We start from the raw sequence: 16,465 nt of genomic DNA on the forward strand, positions 1-16,465 counted from the left end.
ATATTTGTTCAGGTCTTACAAAAATTCCATTGTAGTTGCTCTATGTATTAGAGATGATTTCCCAAAACATACTCTCATCCTTTCACATATAATTCCGATTCTTTCTCATACAATATAATTACCTTGTAACACACAAGCAAAAAAAAAAAAGATTTTATTGGCATGTGAGTACATAATTCTATTTAGCCAGAATTTCAAGCATGACCAAAAAAAAAAAAAAAAGTGATGATTCGTGTTAATATCTAGCCAAGTTAAGAAAGTAGTCTTTTTCCCTCTTAAGCATAATAGAGGTCATGCTTTTTCTCTTTCTTTCTTTATTTTAAAATATTGGGATTGTTAGAAATCTAGTTAAATAGGATGCACTAAAAATTTTTTACAAGAGTATCAACATAAGATATTTCATCAACTTGGCTAATTAGCAACTTGAGCCCTCGTCTAGACTACTTTATTAGTGCTCTTTTAATTATCCTCATAAATTAATGAATTATCATCCTTCTTTTAGTGAAGAAAATGTGCACTTTCTATATCTCTTGGATTGTTTGAATGCACATCAAAAATCAAAAAATAAAAATAAAGGGTATTAAACTTTTTTCCTTCTTGATTAGACCAGAATTTCATGTGTTCTACGTACGAGGGAAAAACATAGATGGAAAACCATGACTTTGATTTTTTTTTTTTATTTCTCCTCTTTTGTAATGTTTACTTGTCATGGTTAGGTGCAAGTTTTATATTAAAAAAGATGTAACTTTTCAAGTGCCTTGTCATATCTTGTGCATTGATGAGATAATGGTATCTATAATATATCTATAAATATTTTTAAAAAAATAAATATAATAAAAAATATATATATTTTTTGAAAGTGTCGGTGGAGTGAGTTGATAAAGTTTTTTGTGCTAATAGAAGAGTTAAGAGTTGATTAATCTTTACTATAATTTTTAGAAAGAATTCTAATTTTCTAACATTTTATTTGTTAAAAATAAAAATTATGCTGCAAACAATTCTTTAGATAGTGTTGGGTTACCATTTTCGTATTTCTGGAATAGAAATATGAATTTTTAGAAAATAACTATTCATCATGTCTATTCTAGATTCTGTTTTATTGGAAACCTATTATTCCATCGAATAAGATGTAATTAATACAGTATTATTTCATATACTTAAAATAAGATGTAATTAATATTTATTAAAAATCTAAAATAAGCTATTCCATGATTTATCATGGAATAGCTAAATCAAAATAGATGGAAATAATATGCAATTAATGCAAAGTTGATCGAAATTGCTAAAACTACGGGATATATTATCATTTTATCTGATATTTGGGAGAATAAAATGAAATAAATTTTTTTATTTTATCTAAAATAAGGGCATCCAAATACTATCTTAAGGATTATTATATATCGATAAGCATGATTACTTAAATAGTTGCTTATTATTATTTTTTTTCTTCAACAAGATCGCCCTCACCCAAAACAAAATACAGAAAAACTAAATTTCCTTTTAGGTCTTGTCTGAATCAAGAGATTTGGAGAGAAAAGAAGAAAAATAGAGGAGCAATCCTTTTTATTAAAAAGAAAAGAAAAAAACTCAATTTTTTTTTTAGAAATTTAATGGAAACGAAAAAAAAAAATCTTGTCTGAATTGCAACTTAGGAAGGACCGAGAAGAGGATCTGAGGCATCGAATTTCCCTCCGAATTATTTTTATTTATCCTCTTCGAAAGGGAAGAGATTCGTAGAACGAAAAGAAATTCTCCCTCTCCCTCCTCCATTTTTTTTTTTCCTTTTGTGTGTCCCAAATCCTTCTCTTTCCCATTCTCCTCTCTCTCTCTCTCTCTCTCTCTCAGCTGCGTTGTTATCTTCTTTCTCTCTGTTCTATTCTCTTGTCTCCCTTGTTTTTTATTTTCTGTCCTCCCCCAATCTATCCAAAGTGTTCTGTCCTCGAGGAATTCTACTCCGCTCCCCTTTGCCTCCGCTTTTTTTAATATAACAATATCTATAAATATTGATACGCTAATCTTTTTGATATCTCATGTTCCGATGGCCAATTCTTCTAGAGTTCAAATCTTTTGCTGATTCGACCCGGTAATTGCGAAAATGGGGACGAAGAAGAAGGGCTACATCACCGAAGATGATGTCTCGCTCCTTCTCCAAAGGTTTTTTTCCCCCTCTTTCCTGTATCATCATTTAATTCATTTTCAGGCGGTTTCTGTCGTCCTATGGATTCTTTAGTAACAAAATCTCCATCCATTTACATGGACTTGACGTATTCTTAGATATTAGTCTCTGATAGATGTTTGTGTGTTGCTCATGAGGTTTTAAAAGGTAGAAGAAGAACATCCGATTTTGTTCTTGGATTACAGTTTTCATGAACTAGGGTTAGAGAAAAACCCTACTTTGTGTAATAACCATTAGAAATAAGGCCATCATATTGGGACCGGGTTCTGGCTTTAAAATCTGTTTATTGTGATTTAGGTTTGTATGTAAATCATCTGTTCTCTGTCTCAGATTGGATGTGTTGTTGTGCGAATTGCTTGTGTTAGAAGAATAGAGTGGTTTTTATAAGATATTTTTGAGATTTAGAATTTTCAACAAAAGGTACCGCTTTGGGCACTGATTCACCATTGGTGCCATGTTTGGGATTTTACTCTTTGACATAAGCGTTTGTGGAGAGGGAAAAGAGTATATCTTGCCATTCTTCCATCATGCTCCAGAAATTAGCCTTTGGGTTTACTTCGATATGCGCCTTCGGAGAGGCAGATGCAAAGTATATGAACTTCCTGCTGATACAAGCTTATCTGGCCACCATCTTTTATATGTTATGTGAACTATGGATTCATATTGCCATAGACTTTTACAAGGTTAATTAAAAAAGTTGATATGTTGCTTTGTGTCTCTCCTGAACGCATCCTTATGCCGTAGATCTGTTCAAATGGTGACCGTCCATGATATTTGAGGGAAACAGAACTCACTCGAAACCTATCGAGTCAAATAACTAAGACTCTTTAAATGCTCATAACTCTATTCGGTAATTTGCTTGCCTCTTCTTGCTTACTATCATTGCCTTATCTTTAGTTGTCATTGAATGGTTATAATATCAATGGAACACTTTGGAACAAGGTTTGCCATCTCAATATTGGAACCTATATTGGTACTATCCCGTTACATGGTATGCCTCCTATACCACATACTGATTTGGTATTGAGACGGTATGGTTGGTATGCATCGGTATCAACCGGTAGGGCATGCCATTCCTTGGAATATCATGGAAATCGATGTTATTTGGTATTTCCATTGTTGACACCATTAAATGGTATCATTTTTAAATTTGAATCTTCATAGCATTTGTACAGGATAAGTTTTCTATTCTATGATGAATGGTTCGAATAACACTGATGTTCCATCTCTGTTAGTTGTTTCCTGTTACAGCAGACAATGATAGCTGTCGTAATGGCCATTTTTTTATTCTACAGCATATTTAGCCACAAGCTCATATCGGGTAATTATAACTGTTATTTTCATTACAACAGTCAGATGGGATCCATTATTATGGGATATCAGGTTTACTAAATTTTCATCTCAGTAGTCAAAAAAAAAAAAAAAAGAAAGAAAGAAAAAGAAAAAGAAAAGAAAATAACTCCAGCGACACGACAATCTCATGCAAAAGGGTGCGGCGGATGTGTAGCTTCAATGCGAAAGCTACAGCTTAGTTTTGTTGCTTTTCATGGAGATTTCCATATTAAGATAGCTCCAGGGAAATTGCACCTTATTATATTGGAGAGGACCATGTGGGGTTTGTGGATCCCATGTTAGGGTGGTCAGCTGATTATGGGGAAATAATGGAAGGAAACAATTGTGCTATGCCAATAGCATCACACATGTGTGTGCTAGAGAGAGCGAGATAGAGTGAGAAATAATTACTGGTGGTTTTTGAGGCTGAGAATGGTTAAGTAAGTGGGTTATACAAAACAAGAATGTTATTTTTTTAATAATTCACATGCCCTTGTAGTATATTCAATTCTGTGATTACCATTGTTAAGAAGCTAATGGTGAATTGGGAAGAGAAATTGATGGACGAAATTTTTTTGAAATTTGAACTTTCAATTTTCATGGTACAGATAAAAAAGCATTTTCTTCTTGATAGTGCATCACTAAGCAGATTCTCTCTCTCTCTCTCTCTCTCTCTCTCTCTCTCATGCACACACCCACACACTTACATTTGACTTAATATGAATTTCTTATCTTGTTTGTTGTCTTAATTCTTTCCTGATAATTGCTGAAATAATAAATGATACTCTCTCTTTCTCTCTCTCTCTCTGTCTCTCTTTCTCTCTCCCTCTCCCTCTCTCTTGTCCATACTCTTTTGCAGACATTCAATGAGCTTATTGGCTTCTAAGTGTAAATATGGTAATAGTGCTTGTTTTCAAAAATAACATGCTAACAGATGATCTATCATTCAGAGTTACGCATTTCCTTGTCTCCACATTCAAATTCACATATTCGGTTAGGTGCATGTAGATATTCTCATTATGCTTCACTTTTAAAGAAAGAATAGTACCACGGTATTATTGAACATATGGGTAAAACGCCTTTACGTAACTCGCAAGCCTTATCCCACATATGTGTCAGTGGTTTATTATATCTATCATAATCCTTAGATTTTGAGAACCTTTTATAACTTGATCTAGATGGAATGTCAAACCTTTGTGAATTGGTATGTAATTCTCTGTGAAAGCTGTTAATATGAAGAAAGTTGACCATATTAATCACACAGATTAAGCTTGTGCAACCAGGGAATGATTCTTAAAGATTGCCTTGGGCTTCCAGGTGGATGAATGAAATTAGAAAAGGCATGATTTGATATGGGGAATCACATTCACCCTTAGAGCAGAAGTTAGAAGTGAAAGAGTCAAACCAAAACATAATTTCATGATTCCTTTTGTGTACATTACTGAAATTGTTATGTAAGTTAACAATAAAGAGAAAACTATTGAATAATTTACCTTCTATGAGGTCAAAATTATGTTGAACACATCTTATTTCACCATAAATATAGCATGCTTTATATTCTGGTCTCCAGTAAAAGATAACTTGCTGTTATGTCAAGCTGACTATAAGAAACCTCTTGGTTTGCATATTTGGCTGATATATTTTGCTCTTGGTCACACCAACTTTCATTTTTTAGGTACTCAGCAACATCTATTCTTGCTCTACTCCAGGAGATTTCTCAGTGTGCTTGTACAAAAATAGACTGGAATGCACTTGTTAAGAGAACTTCTACTGGGATCACTAATGCTCGGGAATATCAGATGCTATGGCGACATCTGGCGTATCGTGACAAATTGCTGGACAAAGTGGAAGACGGGACTGACCCTTTGGTTTGTTTAACTATCTTCTACATAAAAACATGAAATATGTTCAGAATTGTAATCTACCAGATACTTCCATAGTCCATTATATTTGAAGCATTTTCAACTTGTATTATGTCGTTACTATAGATTTGTTTGGATTCAACATTACATTTCTTTCTAATGTTGGCCATCATATCTGGGTTCTGGCATATTACATAAGCTGATATTATTAGTTAAGATGTTGGTATTGTATATACTGAAAAGTACTGCACCACATCTCGCTAGTTATGGTATTGACTACATTACTAAAGAAACCTGACTTCATCTAGGCATAATGGAACTTGTTCAGATCCTCCCTATTTCCCAATATCATTCATTGGAAATAATAGTGATGCAACAAAAATGGTTCCCATAAGTCAATCTCTTTATGTGGCAGTGAACCCCATTCTACCAGGTATATAATCGAGGAACAAACGTATGCTTTCTTAGAACCACTTTAAGTAAGATTCTTTTGTCCTTTTGCTTATGCTTAAGTTCTCACAAACTTCTGAACAGATGCAATCAAGGATCTGGCCCCAATCTCAATTGTACCAGGCTTCTTCAATGCTGCTCTTGTTATTTCCTGTACAACTGTCAACAGGCTAGAGGAACATGTCAACAGCCTTCATGATTCTCTACACCTCACTCTTAAAAACTGTGCCCATGACAAAAATTGTCATGAGTTTCTCATAATGAGCAAACTGTGGTAACACATCTGTTTCATAAAACATCTCTTAGTTAGAATCCTATGGTGATGCACCTGTCATGGACTTGACTAGCGTGTACTTGAATCAATGCATGCCAAAGATTGGGAAATAATCCTGGAGATCCAATTAAGTAAAACTTGTATCTGTAAAATATATGCAAGTTTTAGAAGGACCAACATCAAGATCGATCAAAGATCTTATCCAATCAAAACACATATTATGAGAAATTTTCTTAATTCCTGCAACCACTTTCCATATTTGCATGAAATCAAATCCTATGGAGAATATTCTTTTCTTCTTTATTTGTAGAACTTTTTTATGATTTTAGCAAGAAACAAATGTGGACGCATTATGGGTAGGTTCAAGGGGTCCTACAACTATAAAGAGAGATTCCTAGCCATTGTAAAGAGCATCTTTAATTCAATAAGATTTTCAGGTCTTTTTTCTATGGTTCCATGAGCTTGAGAGTTCTTTATTATTGCTTCTTCCTCCTTTCTTGTTTCTCCATTGTGGGGTAGATCCGAGAAAAATCACCTTGTGCACTATATAGTGACTTGGAATATGAACTAGAACTTAGAGCATGCATTATCTTCTATTACGATCCATAAGCACTTTCTTGGTCATTGACACTGGGTTAGAAATACTTAGAGAACATAACTGTTTATCCAAACATCCTTTTCCCCATGACCTATCTCCTATGCATGATGATGTATCTCATTCTGATATTATATTAAGATGCATTTGTATTGTTGTGAAAAAAGGTCTTAGTCTCTAAGACAGAACATATCACCATAGACAACGGTCTCAAAAAAACACTTGCTCCTAAAATTCATCGATTCATTCACTTCAAAAGTCCTTGTTCTTTCTTTCAGCTTTATTTGCTATTTTGCTTTCTTTCTTTCCTCCATCCCACTTCCTTTCATGGAAAAGAAGATGCAGCTCCTAAAACTTATGGACTCATTCACTTCCAAAGTCCTTGTTCTTCCTTTAAGCTTTATTTGCTTTCTTTCTTCCCTCCATCCCACTTCCTTTTGTGGAAAAGAAGATGCAAATTATACTGTGGGATATTTTTTGAGCATCTATGTTTTCTTCTAATTCTATCCAAGAAAAAACTATAATTCATCAATAATATCTGCCAAAATTTTGAACATTCAACTTGCTAAGATTTCCACCATTGGCAAAATATCACGAGCTTTCTATGCCTATATAACATGAACTCCAATGAACTGCTGCCCACCCTTCTCAATGTTGAATGTATCACAAAAGCAAGTCTCGTGTCAAGCTATAAGAAAGTGATCTACTTAATCAACAGTGAGCCTCTCTTATCTGTACGGTAAACAAAAGCTTGCCTGTGCCACACTGGGTGGATCAAGCACTTTTGTTCAACAGAACCCATCCTATTCTTATCCTGCAATTTCTTGCTATAAACTCTTGCGAGGACTCTTTTACCTGTAAGCCACATCCAGGGCTGTAAAACCTTATAAAACAGTCACTGAATCTACAGTAAACAAAATGGGAAATTCCATCAAAATGATAGCTAATTGCTGAATATTGATATTTATCATAAAACATGAAATCCCTGCCAATGGAGGCTGTAGAAATATTATAAAGCAACATATACCAATATTGCAGACAAGATCTATTATTGCTTTGAAATCTTGATCAACTGCTAAGATATCAATGTTTATCACAAAGTCTATGCCCCCTTGCCATGTTATCATAATAGCAGTGTTCCATTACACCCCTACTGACAAACAAACCTTTGATTTCATTATTTAGAAGCTAGTAGTTTCACCTCTAGCACCATGACATTCTATGGTTTAAGTTGATGTATTTGATCCTTATAACTTGGCCTACATTCCATTTGGATCTCCACTTTCCTCTCCACTTACCCACTAAAATCATATTTTATGTTGATTATACTTATTATCATTAACACTTGGTTGTTGGTTACCCAGGAGTTCAGTTAACCTCATCTGTAGCAAAGTAGTTTCTTTTTTCCTGTTTAACTTTGCTATATCATAATAACTGATAATAATTTAATGGTATTAAAATTGCAGGATGATGACAGTGATTTGGAATTTGAATTAGATGCATCCCCTGCTTTAAGTGGTGAAGCCTTATCAGATGCCACAGCATGTGCTAAGGTATAATCATCAATATCTTGAATGAGAACTTCATATGAGTTTATCTGAATATAGTCCTTTTTGTTATGTGTTATTTGCAGAAGTGACATGTATGTGCATAAAGTTTTCATGTTTAAGGCCTAATGGTTGAGTCGTTTCCTATTGGATCCTGTGGTTACTTTATTATGTTTGTTCATAACTCAATATCATTCCTTCATGTACCTGTTCTTGACCTCCTGCAGGATGTGATTTCTGCCACTGTGTGACCACTAGGCAAAGGGCCTGGTCTGCCTGGATATTTAAATCCATTACAGCATAGATTGCCGGGCGTTTAGATTTTTTTTAGTGGCTTTTAGAGAGCCTTTTCAAGGATTTATCTGCAGTAACTGAAATTTGCCTTTACTTATTCTAAAGCACTTATATCTGTCTGCATTCTATCATTTGCTGAAACAATGTTGGCTGCTACTAAATGAATTATGGAGTTAAATTTTGTTGTAGTAAATACCTGTTATAGCAGCAAAAACAATCATAGGCTTATTGTTCATGTTTATTTTTATTCACTTATGAGCAATTTGAAAAAATCCATTGATAGTGACAAATGCAATTACATCATCAATATCATGAACTAGCGATGTTACCGATTACCTTTTTAACATTTCCCTTGGCAATACGGTAAATGCTGCTAGCCTTGCAATAGCCTGTGACAAATCCTTTGAGGCTGTAATAGATAGTGCCAAAATAGTTAACATGAATGTATTCCTTTCCTCTTTAAAAGTTAAAAGCGTATTTCCATGCTCAAGGCATGTGACCCAAACATATAAACTTGTAAAGTGATTACCATACTTACCTCTCATCTTACAAGTGACTAATGTGTCTAGTTTGAATTTAATATGTCTCTCTACATGATATTCTGGGGAAGAACTGATTTTTAATGGCATGCATACTGGGCCTTATAGTTCACATTCTTTGAGTTGTGTGTGTATTTAATTAAGAAAGACTGAGGAAATTATACTTGAATCTCAATCCTGTGAAGTGAAATGCTAATGCTGTGCAAGAATGTCCAACATCCTGTTTTAGTTACAGTGCATGGATACTATTCTGAATTGCTCAAGTTATCAGAGGAGAAAAAAAGACATAAGGATCAGTATATGGTATTAACAGGTATTTAAATAGCAAGCTTTTTTTCAAGTGGATATACCAAGCTATCAACATATATGATTCACATGGAGGAAATAAAATAGATATTTAAAGCACGAATCAAATTCTTCAGATGGATGGAATAAACTTTCACTGGGTAAACATGCCTCTCACCATGCTGATCATGTTTTAACTTATTTTTTGCCCATGTTATGTGGTTAATTTGTTGATTTTTGTAGCCTTATCTCTCTGTTGATGGGGAGAAGTGTAAATTGGTCGCACATATTTTCCTACCTTCTACTGAATGACGTCTTCTTAAGTTGTCATAGTTTTTGATTAACACACCTCTTTATATTATTATCTGAATATGCTTGTGGTGACTTCTCTAAAGAAAAAAGGTTAGGTCAAGAAGTATCAAACTGGTCGCAATGCTCAGGACCTTTTTTAATTACCTTTTGCTTACAATGACAAGGATCATGTATTATGTTTTTACATAAACAAGCTCATGACTTAGTGATGTGAGTGAATGTGGATATAGTAAAAGCACTATGCTTTTGTGGTGCTTACGTTGGAGAAGGTTTTAACTTTAAGTCATGATTGTTCTGAAACTGTTCTTAGTTCTTACATTCTCTCAGTAGATGCAAGCTTTGCAAAGAGAAGAGGACAAGGTGTCTCTTTCAACTAGTTTTGTTTGTATCTCCTTACTTGCTACATCTGAGTGATGGGAACATATTTATTTTATTAAATATGTGGCCAGCTTTTCATCTCATCAGGCTTTTCACGGTTATCTGGCCCAACAAATCGTGCAAACCTTGGCACTCCTGTGACCAGAAACATACCTGATGACCAGAAACCACATGACCCATCAGCCAAACAAAAGCTGGCTCATACCATCTGTGGAACAAATGCTGCAGTTCCTCATTCTGTTCAGAAACAACCACTAGCAACAAAAAGGTCAGCTGAAGTGTCTGATGGAAATGGATCAGCAGGTTCAGGCTTGCCTGCTAAAAAGAAGAGGAAATTATGGACTAAAGAGGAGGATATGGAATTAATAGCTGCTGTGCAGAGGTGTGGTGAAGGGAATTGGGCAAACATTCTTAAAGGAGATTTCAAGCACAACAGAACTGCTTCGCAGCTGTCTCAGGTTGCACTAAGAATTTTTGCTTTGCATTTAGCTTATATCTTTCAAATTCTTGTATATATATTAATATGATCATTTATAGCTTTCTTGATTTTCCTGCTAATTTGTTGATTTGGACGTTATTTCCTGAGTCAAGTGACCTAGTCACCCTCATGTTTATACGTTGGTGCAGATATAAATGCGTATTTTCGCTTATTAGGGAGTGGAGAGGAAAGAAATGCCTGTTGGATCCTTATCAGTTGTTTCTTGGACTTCATTCTTCTCCTTATTGAAATTTTCCTTCATCTAAATGACTTTCTTATTAACCTTCTTGAGAATCTATGTAGACCCAATCTGGGTGGATCTAGTTTTCTGCTGTTATCGGCTAGACTAATTTTTCATTGTCAAGACCTGTACTTCCTTCTCATGATTTCCATTCTTTATAGCTATCTGTGTCTACCTCATCTCCTTTTGCTGCTAGACGATGATACCATGAATTACCCATGGTGGCAAAACTGATTACTGATGACCTTGAAATTAACCAACCTCAACAAATAGATTTTGAAATACCTCCTTTAAGATCACATCATAAATGTCATTGGAATTGTCAATGTTGGAAAAGTATTTGGCTGAGTTTCTGGGTGCTGGTTATTAATTAAAAGATGCATTAGCTAGGGGAGAGTTGCAAAATAATGCATCTATGTGGATCTGGAGTGGAATTTATGTAGAATTGCTGCCAATTTAGAATACAGAGGCAGCAGGCCACCATTATAGTTTTTGCCTTTAATTTTCCAATATTCATTACAACTCTAGTGGATAATGATCTATATCTTTACATATTTCAGAGATGGACTACCATTCGGAGGCGGGCCAACCTACTTGCAGATTCTGGCAACAAATCAGTCAGCTCAACACAGTCTGCAGAGAGGCTGGCAGCACAAAAGGCATTTTCCTTGGCTGTTGATATGCCTATGACTGGAAGCTTATCAGCTATACTGTCAGGTTTTTCCGTTGATTCTTTTTTTCACATTTTCCAGTTTGGTATTGTTTGACCCAAATGAATTTGATACTATATTTACTGTTGGATTTTTAGAATCGTTACCATCACATATATGGCATGTGTAGGTACATTCTTTGTTGCAGTGTAAGGGTATTTTGCCACCCTTCAATAAAGACCAATTCTCCCCTCTCCCAAAAAGTCCTTACCCTATTAGGGGCTGTGTGATGTGTAACTTCGTAAAGTAATAGCTAATGATCACAGTCTGAATCCAATTTTCTTTATATTTATTCCTGGGTCAAATTGGTTCTCTCTACTATTCTTCTCATAAATTATGCTAGTCTAATTCAAAACATAATTAATTGTGTGAAGACTAACCAAACATCATTTGAATATCAAACAGGTGCTACACAATCAAGCACACCAGCTGGTTCTGCTACAGTCTCAGCTTCAGTATCTGAGGCATCGCTTGCATCTGCTCCTCAGCAAGCTTCTACTCAGGCAACATCCCAAAAAGTAGCCTTGAACATTTCACATAAGCTTCGAACAAACCCCCAAAAACCAGTGGCCCCTGTGAAGTCATCCATAGGTCCCAATCCTTTGATACAAGCAGCTGCCTTTGCTGCCGGAGGTCGCATTGCCACTCCGTCCACCGCTGCTTCTTTGTTCAAAGCTGCACGATCTAAATGTGCTTTTCATATCAGACCTGTTGGCGGTGCTCATCAAAATTCTCCAATTATGACTGCCAAATCATCACCTACCACTAACACAGTGGGACCACAGCCACACAGTGTCCGCTGTGTCCAGCCTGCGGCTGCTGTTCCTACACCAGCATCAGTAAGTTCAGTCTCGTCACCAACTGTGCCCAGGCATGGAATGCAGCAACCGCAAAGCTCCTCTGAAAGACCTACAAGCAATCCTCCTACGGACAGTGCTACAGTACCCAACTTATCAACTCCACCAGCATTCCCTCAATCCAAACCACCTGCTGATTCGCAAGAAAATGCTGAGAGCAATAGTGATATTTCTTTCCCTATTATCCCAGCCATTGATATTGATGAGTTGTTGGCTGAAGAGGTTAATGGTGCAGATGAGATGGAACTGGATGGTGCTGTAGCCAAGAACCATGAGACAGACTTGCTGAGCCTGGATGTGGGTGAGAATGGCAACAATATTGTCGACAATGCTGCTTGTGATATGCAAAAGGCTGTAGCTGGGTCTATGGATCTCTCAAAATCACAAACTCATGAGAATCAAACTCTCAATGGTAAAGCAATTTCGCTTGACATTGGGGCAGCTGAGAATAAATCCATGGAAATCGATGCCGGTGGAGCTCAGATTTCAGTTGAGGAGAGCACCAACTTGGCCAATGGAGAGTCCAGCGAAAGCCAAAGCATGAATATTGCGAGTGCTCAGAATCAAATTGTGGCTCAAGAGCGGTTTGCTTGTACGGAGGCTGTGGCTGATGAGGTCAAGCAGAGTGGCGTCCAGGTGGAACAGCATGCAGTATTAGAGGACACTGCATCAGGCAATCAATCACCTGTTGATGACCAGGCTGTGTCAATTGCTGCCGAACAAGATTGAGTCTGTGCTGTCACAGGCTGTGGAGATAAGACTGACAAAGGGCTGTTCTCTACTACCATTTTCTTGTAGCTGTAAAACATGGAAGAACTTCAGCATCATCATTGGCAAATACAAACAAGCTATTCCATGCAAGAAGTGGCCTTGCAAGCCTTTTTTTTTTTTTCCTTCTTACTGCCGACAAGCCGCTAGACTTCTCAGCTAAAGGAGAAGCTAGGCTGTTTTGTGTGCACACTGCTTGGATGTTGGAACTGAGGTGTGGTGGATAAAAAGTCTATTTTACCAAATTTTGATTAGAAATGCAACTTGGTGACCTTTTCCTTTTCCCCTTCCAGAGTTATTTGAATCCTTGCTACATATACAGCTAACTATTATTTTATGAGTTACATTTTTTTCACCAATAAATAAATGCTGCGGTAAATAGATGACACTTTATAATTTTTTAGGCGGAATAAAGAGAAGTTGTTGGACCTAAAAGAACCAAAATTTTAAGAAATTTTCCTGCCATTCTGTATCAGTTCGGTGTTGTGCATGCTGATGTTCATGGCTGATTAAAGTGAAATAAGTATTTCAGAGATGGCTGCACTCGCTTCAATTGATAGAACACTTATTCGCAATTGGAAGCCATCTATGTACTTCAATTGATTCAGACATTCCCAAGTCCGCCAGCAGCTCTGCAAGTTGATGAGAGAACTACTGATCATTCTGTGTAGGAAAAAGGGAAGACTCAGACATGTTAAAGAATTTGAAAAAACCTGTCAAGATTTGAAAATTGTTGCCACTTTTTTTCTTTTTTTTTGACAAACACACTTCCTAATGTAAACTAGTGCAATGGTTGTAACGTTATTCGCAATTTACACCTAATTTCTGGGCTATGCATGCTCATGAACATGAAGACTTTCCGATCCAGAGTCCAAATCTTTTCCATCACCAAGCTGTGTCTCTCACCTATGCCTATCCGAATGAGGGAATCATTGCAAATGAGACCATTTGTAGGTGGTGTCTAATCCGCCATCAGGCGTGAATTGGTGCATAAGGATGATTCCATATAGTCTCATCCATACGGATGAATAATTCATCTTCTCTTACATTATCAATCATTAGATCTTATAGTAGCTGCTTCGAGATTTGAGTAAGTAGATGAAAAAAATCAAAATATTTAGAGACCTATAAAAAATATGTTTCAATAATTACTGTTACGATAGAAGATCAATCATTTTTTTCGTACGAATCTCATGAGGACTACGTCTCAGCCTTTGCATATCTTCCAAGTAACATGAACTATGTCTCAACCTTTGCATATCTTCCAAGTAACATGTAACTGTGAGTCATAATTCATGGTAGCGAGAATGTCTGATCCAAATCCTTCCATAGTTGTACGGCCACTTGTAATTGGCAACCTTGTCATTATACTCCTCGGACCCAACATTGGGAAGTGTGGTCATGTCATGCCGGGACAACACAATGAATACGTCACAGTTTGGGTCCCAATCATTCCCAGACGGTCAAAAGGAGAAAAAGCTATTCGCTTGTCAACGTCCACGAGGAAAATTCCCATGAACTCCGTAAAAGACAAAGGTGGGCTGAAGGAAGCCATGCATGCATACCTTAGCCAAAAAGATTAAACATTATTATACTATTTATCATGAAAAAAACATTATACGTTTGAGAAGAAAAATAACGTAATATATAAATTATTAGATTATGTTAAACATAAACTATAAAAATTTCTAATGTGAATAAGATCTATTTTATACTGATTTTTGAATAAAATATATATATCTTTGGAGATTTTGTAAGGCATATTTAAATTTGATTCTAGTGGTAAGACAATATCCATTTCCAACCGATTGGATGATGGGGCAATGTCTGCTCGGTCTACTATGAAGAAATGTCCAGATATCGCCTTTTGTGCTGCAATCTTGTAGAGTATTTGAAAAAAATTGAAATGTCTATATCTTTGGACAAATTTTGGAATCTGCATAGATCACGAAGAAGTGTTATATAAAGAAAGATAGTACATCATTATTTTTAATTAAAAAAATTATTAATTATTTTTTGAAGTAATATATATATATATATTTCAAGAACTCCAAGCACGAAAAAGAAAAAATAAATCATTTTTATTGGAACTCTCCAAAAAGGGGAACAAAAAAAAAAATCTATACCCCCACCATCGAATTAATAGCATCACATCTCTATTTTTTTTTCATTTTATTTAAAAAATTTCTATTTCTCTTTTATTGCATAAAATTATATTTTTATTTTCATAACCATCCATGTATCGTGCGGGAATCATTCTTGTAACCCATTATACCTTTTGCCCAATATTTATGGTCGGTGAAGGACCATAAAGGGCTCCTTGGACCCAATCATAGGAACCATGGTCATGTGATACTGGGACCACTCATTATATGCCTTACATCATGGTTCTCCCCGGTTTCTAAACAAACGGCTGTGACCTTATCTCCTTTCGGCGTCCTGAAGGAAAATTCCATGCACTCCACAAAGAAAGAGCCGCAGATATAACTTAGAAAAGAGATTAAAAAAAATTGTGTTAAAGGTCTACTTTGACACGGAAACTAATCTTCTATGTCTTGTTCTTGAGCGCGCTAAAGAACGATTGATGTTTTTTTGCAATGTTGACCATTGGATAGCTTCTTGTACAAATCTCAAAGCATTATGAAAAAAGATCCATGATATCAAACTTTTGTGCGAATCTGATAGTGGATCCGTGCAAAGAAGATGAATTTTTCATTTGCATGAAAGATACGTATCCGGTCCACCAGCTATAGGCAGGCATGTAAGATTATCTACATACTCTATCTTGTATGGGCACAAAGTTATTTTAACTGGATGTCTTGGTGCACTTATTGTCAGCTAACAAGGCTTTGGAAGCGGATATTTCAATTATATTATATCAGAATTCATTGACATATCATAGTCAAGGTGACCAGGAAATATATATACATACATATATATATATATATATATATAAGTATGACCATGCCAAATGAAGTTCTTAGCTAATATTTAAAAATAACATACAATCTTGCCTGTCTTACCTGTATTACTAACATCGTGCATGCCTTCACACAACACTTAAAGCTACACAAGGATAAAACTATACTCTTGGCACTCCACGTTATGTCTACTATTATAATACAGGCTCCCATATCCCGTGTCCACTCGTCAAAGCACTCCCATCAACTTCTCCAACACATGGCACATGCTAATTAAACTCCTTTGTGACATAAATATTATCTCCTAGAATAGTCAAAACAACAAGGTCAAGTTATATGTTACTCTGATAAACATCTTCTTGGTGGAGGCTGCAGCCATCTTTATTTAAATGTTGTTCCTATGTTTCTATTCCATGGCTTAAGTGGGATTGGATGATCTATGCTTA

General features: G+C 35.8%; 1 protein-coding gene across 2 annotated transcripts; it reads left to right on the top strand.

Moving 5' to 3' along the window:
- Positions 1–1,654: 1,654 nt before the first annotated feature.
- Positions 1,655–13,382, top strand: LOC105038390 (uncharacterized). Of its 2 annotated transcripts, none has more exons than XM_010914185.3 (6): positions 1,655–2,154; positions 5,184–5,376; positions 8,156–8,242; positions 10,116–10,502; positions 11,324–11,480; positions 11,879–13,382. In XM_010914185.3, exons 1-6 carry the CDS (start codon positions 2,096–2,098, stop codon positions 13,057–13,059), a joined length of 2,064 nt encoding a protein of 687 aa, XP_010912487.1. In that variant the 5' UTR covers positions 1,655–2,095; the 3' UTR covers positions 13,060–13,382. The 2 variants fall into 2 exon arrangements, with proteins under 2 accessions (XP_010912487.1, XP_010912489.1); XM_010914187.3 differs by having other exon boundaries at positions 1,656–2,154; positions 5,218–5,376.
- The last annotated feature ends 3,083 nt before the right edge of the window (positions 13,383–16,465 follow it).

The sequence above is a fragment of the Elaeis guineensis genome, chromosome 1 (assembly GCF_000442705.2).
Source record: "Elaeis guineensis isolate ETL-2024a chromosome 1, EG11, whole genome shotgun sequence".
In the NCBI taxonomy this organism is placed as follows: Eukaryota; Viridiplantae; Streptophyta; class Magnoliopsida; order Arecales; family Arecaceae; genus Elaeis; species Elaeis guineensis.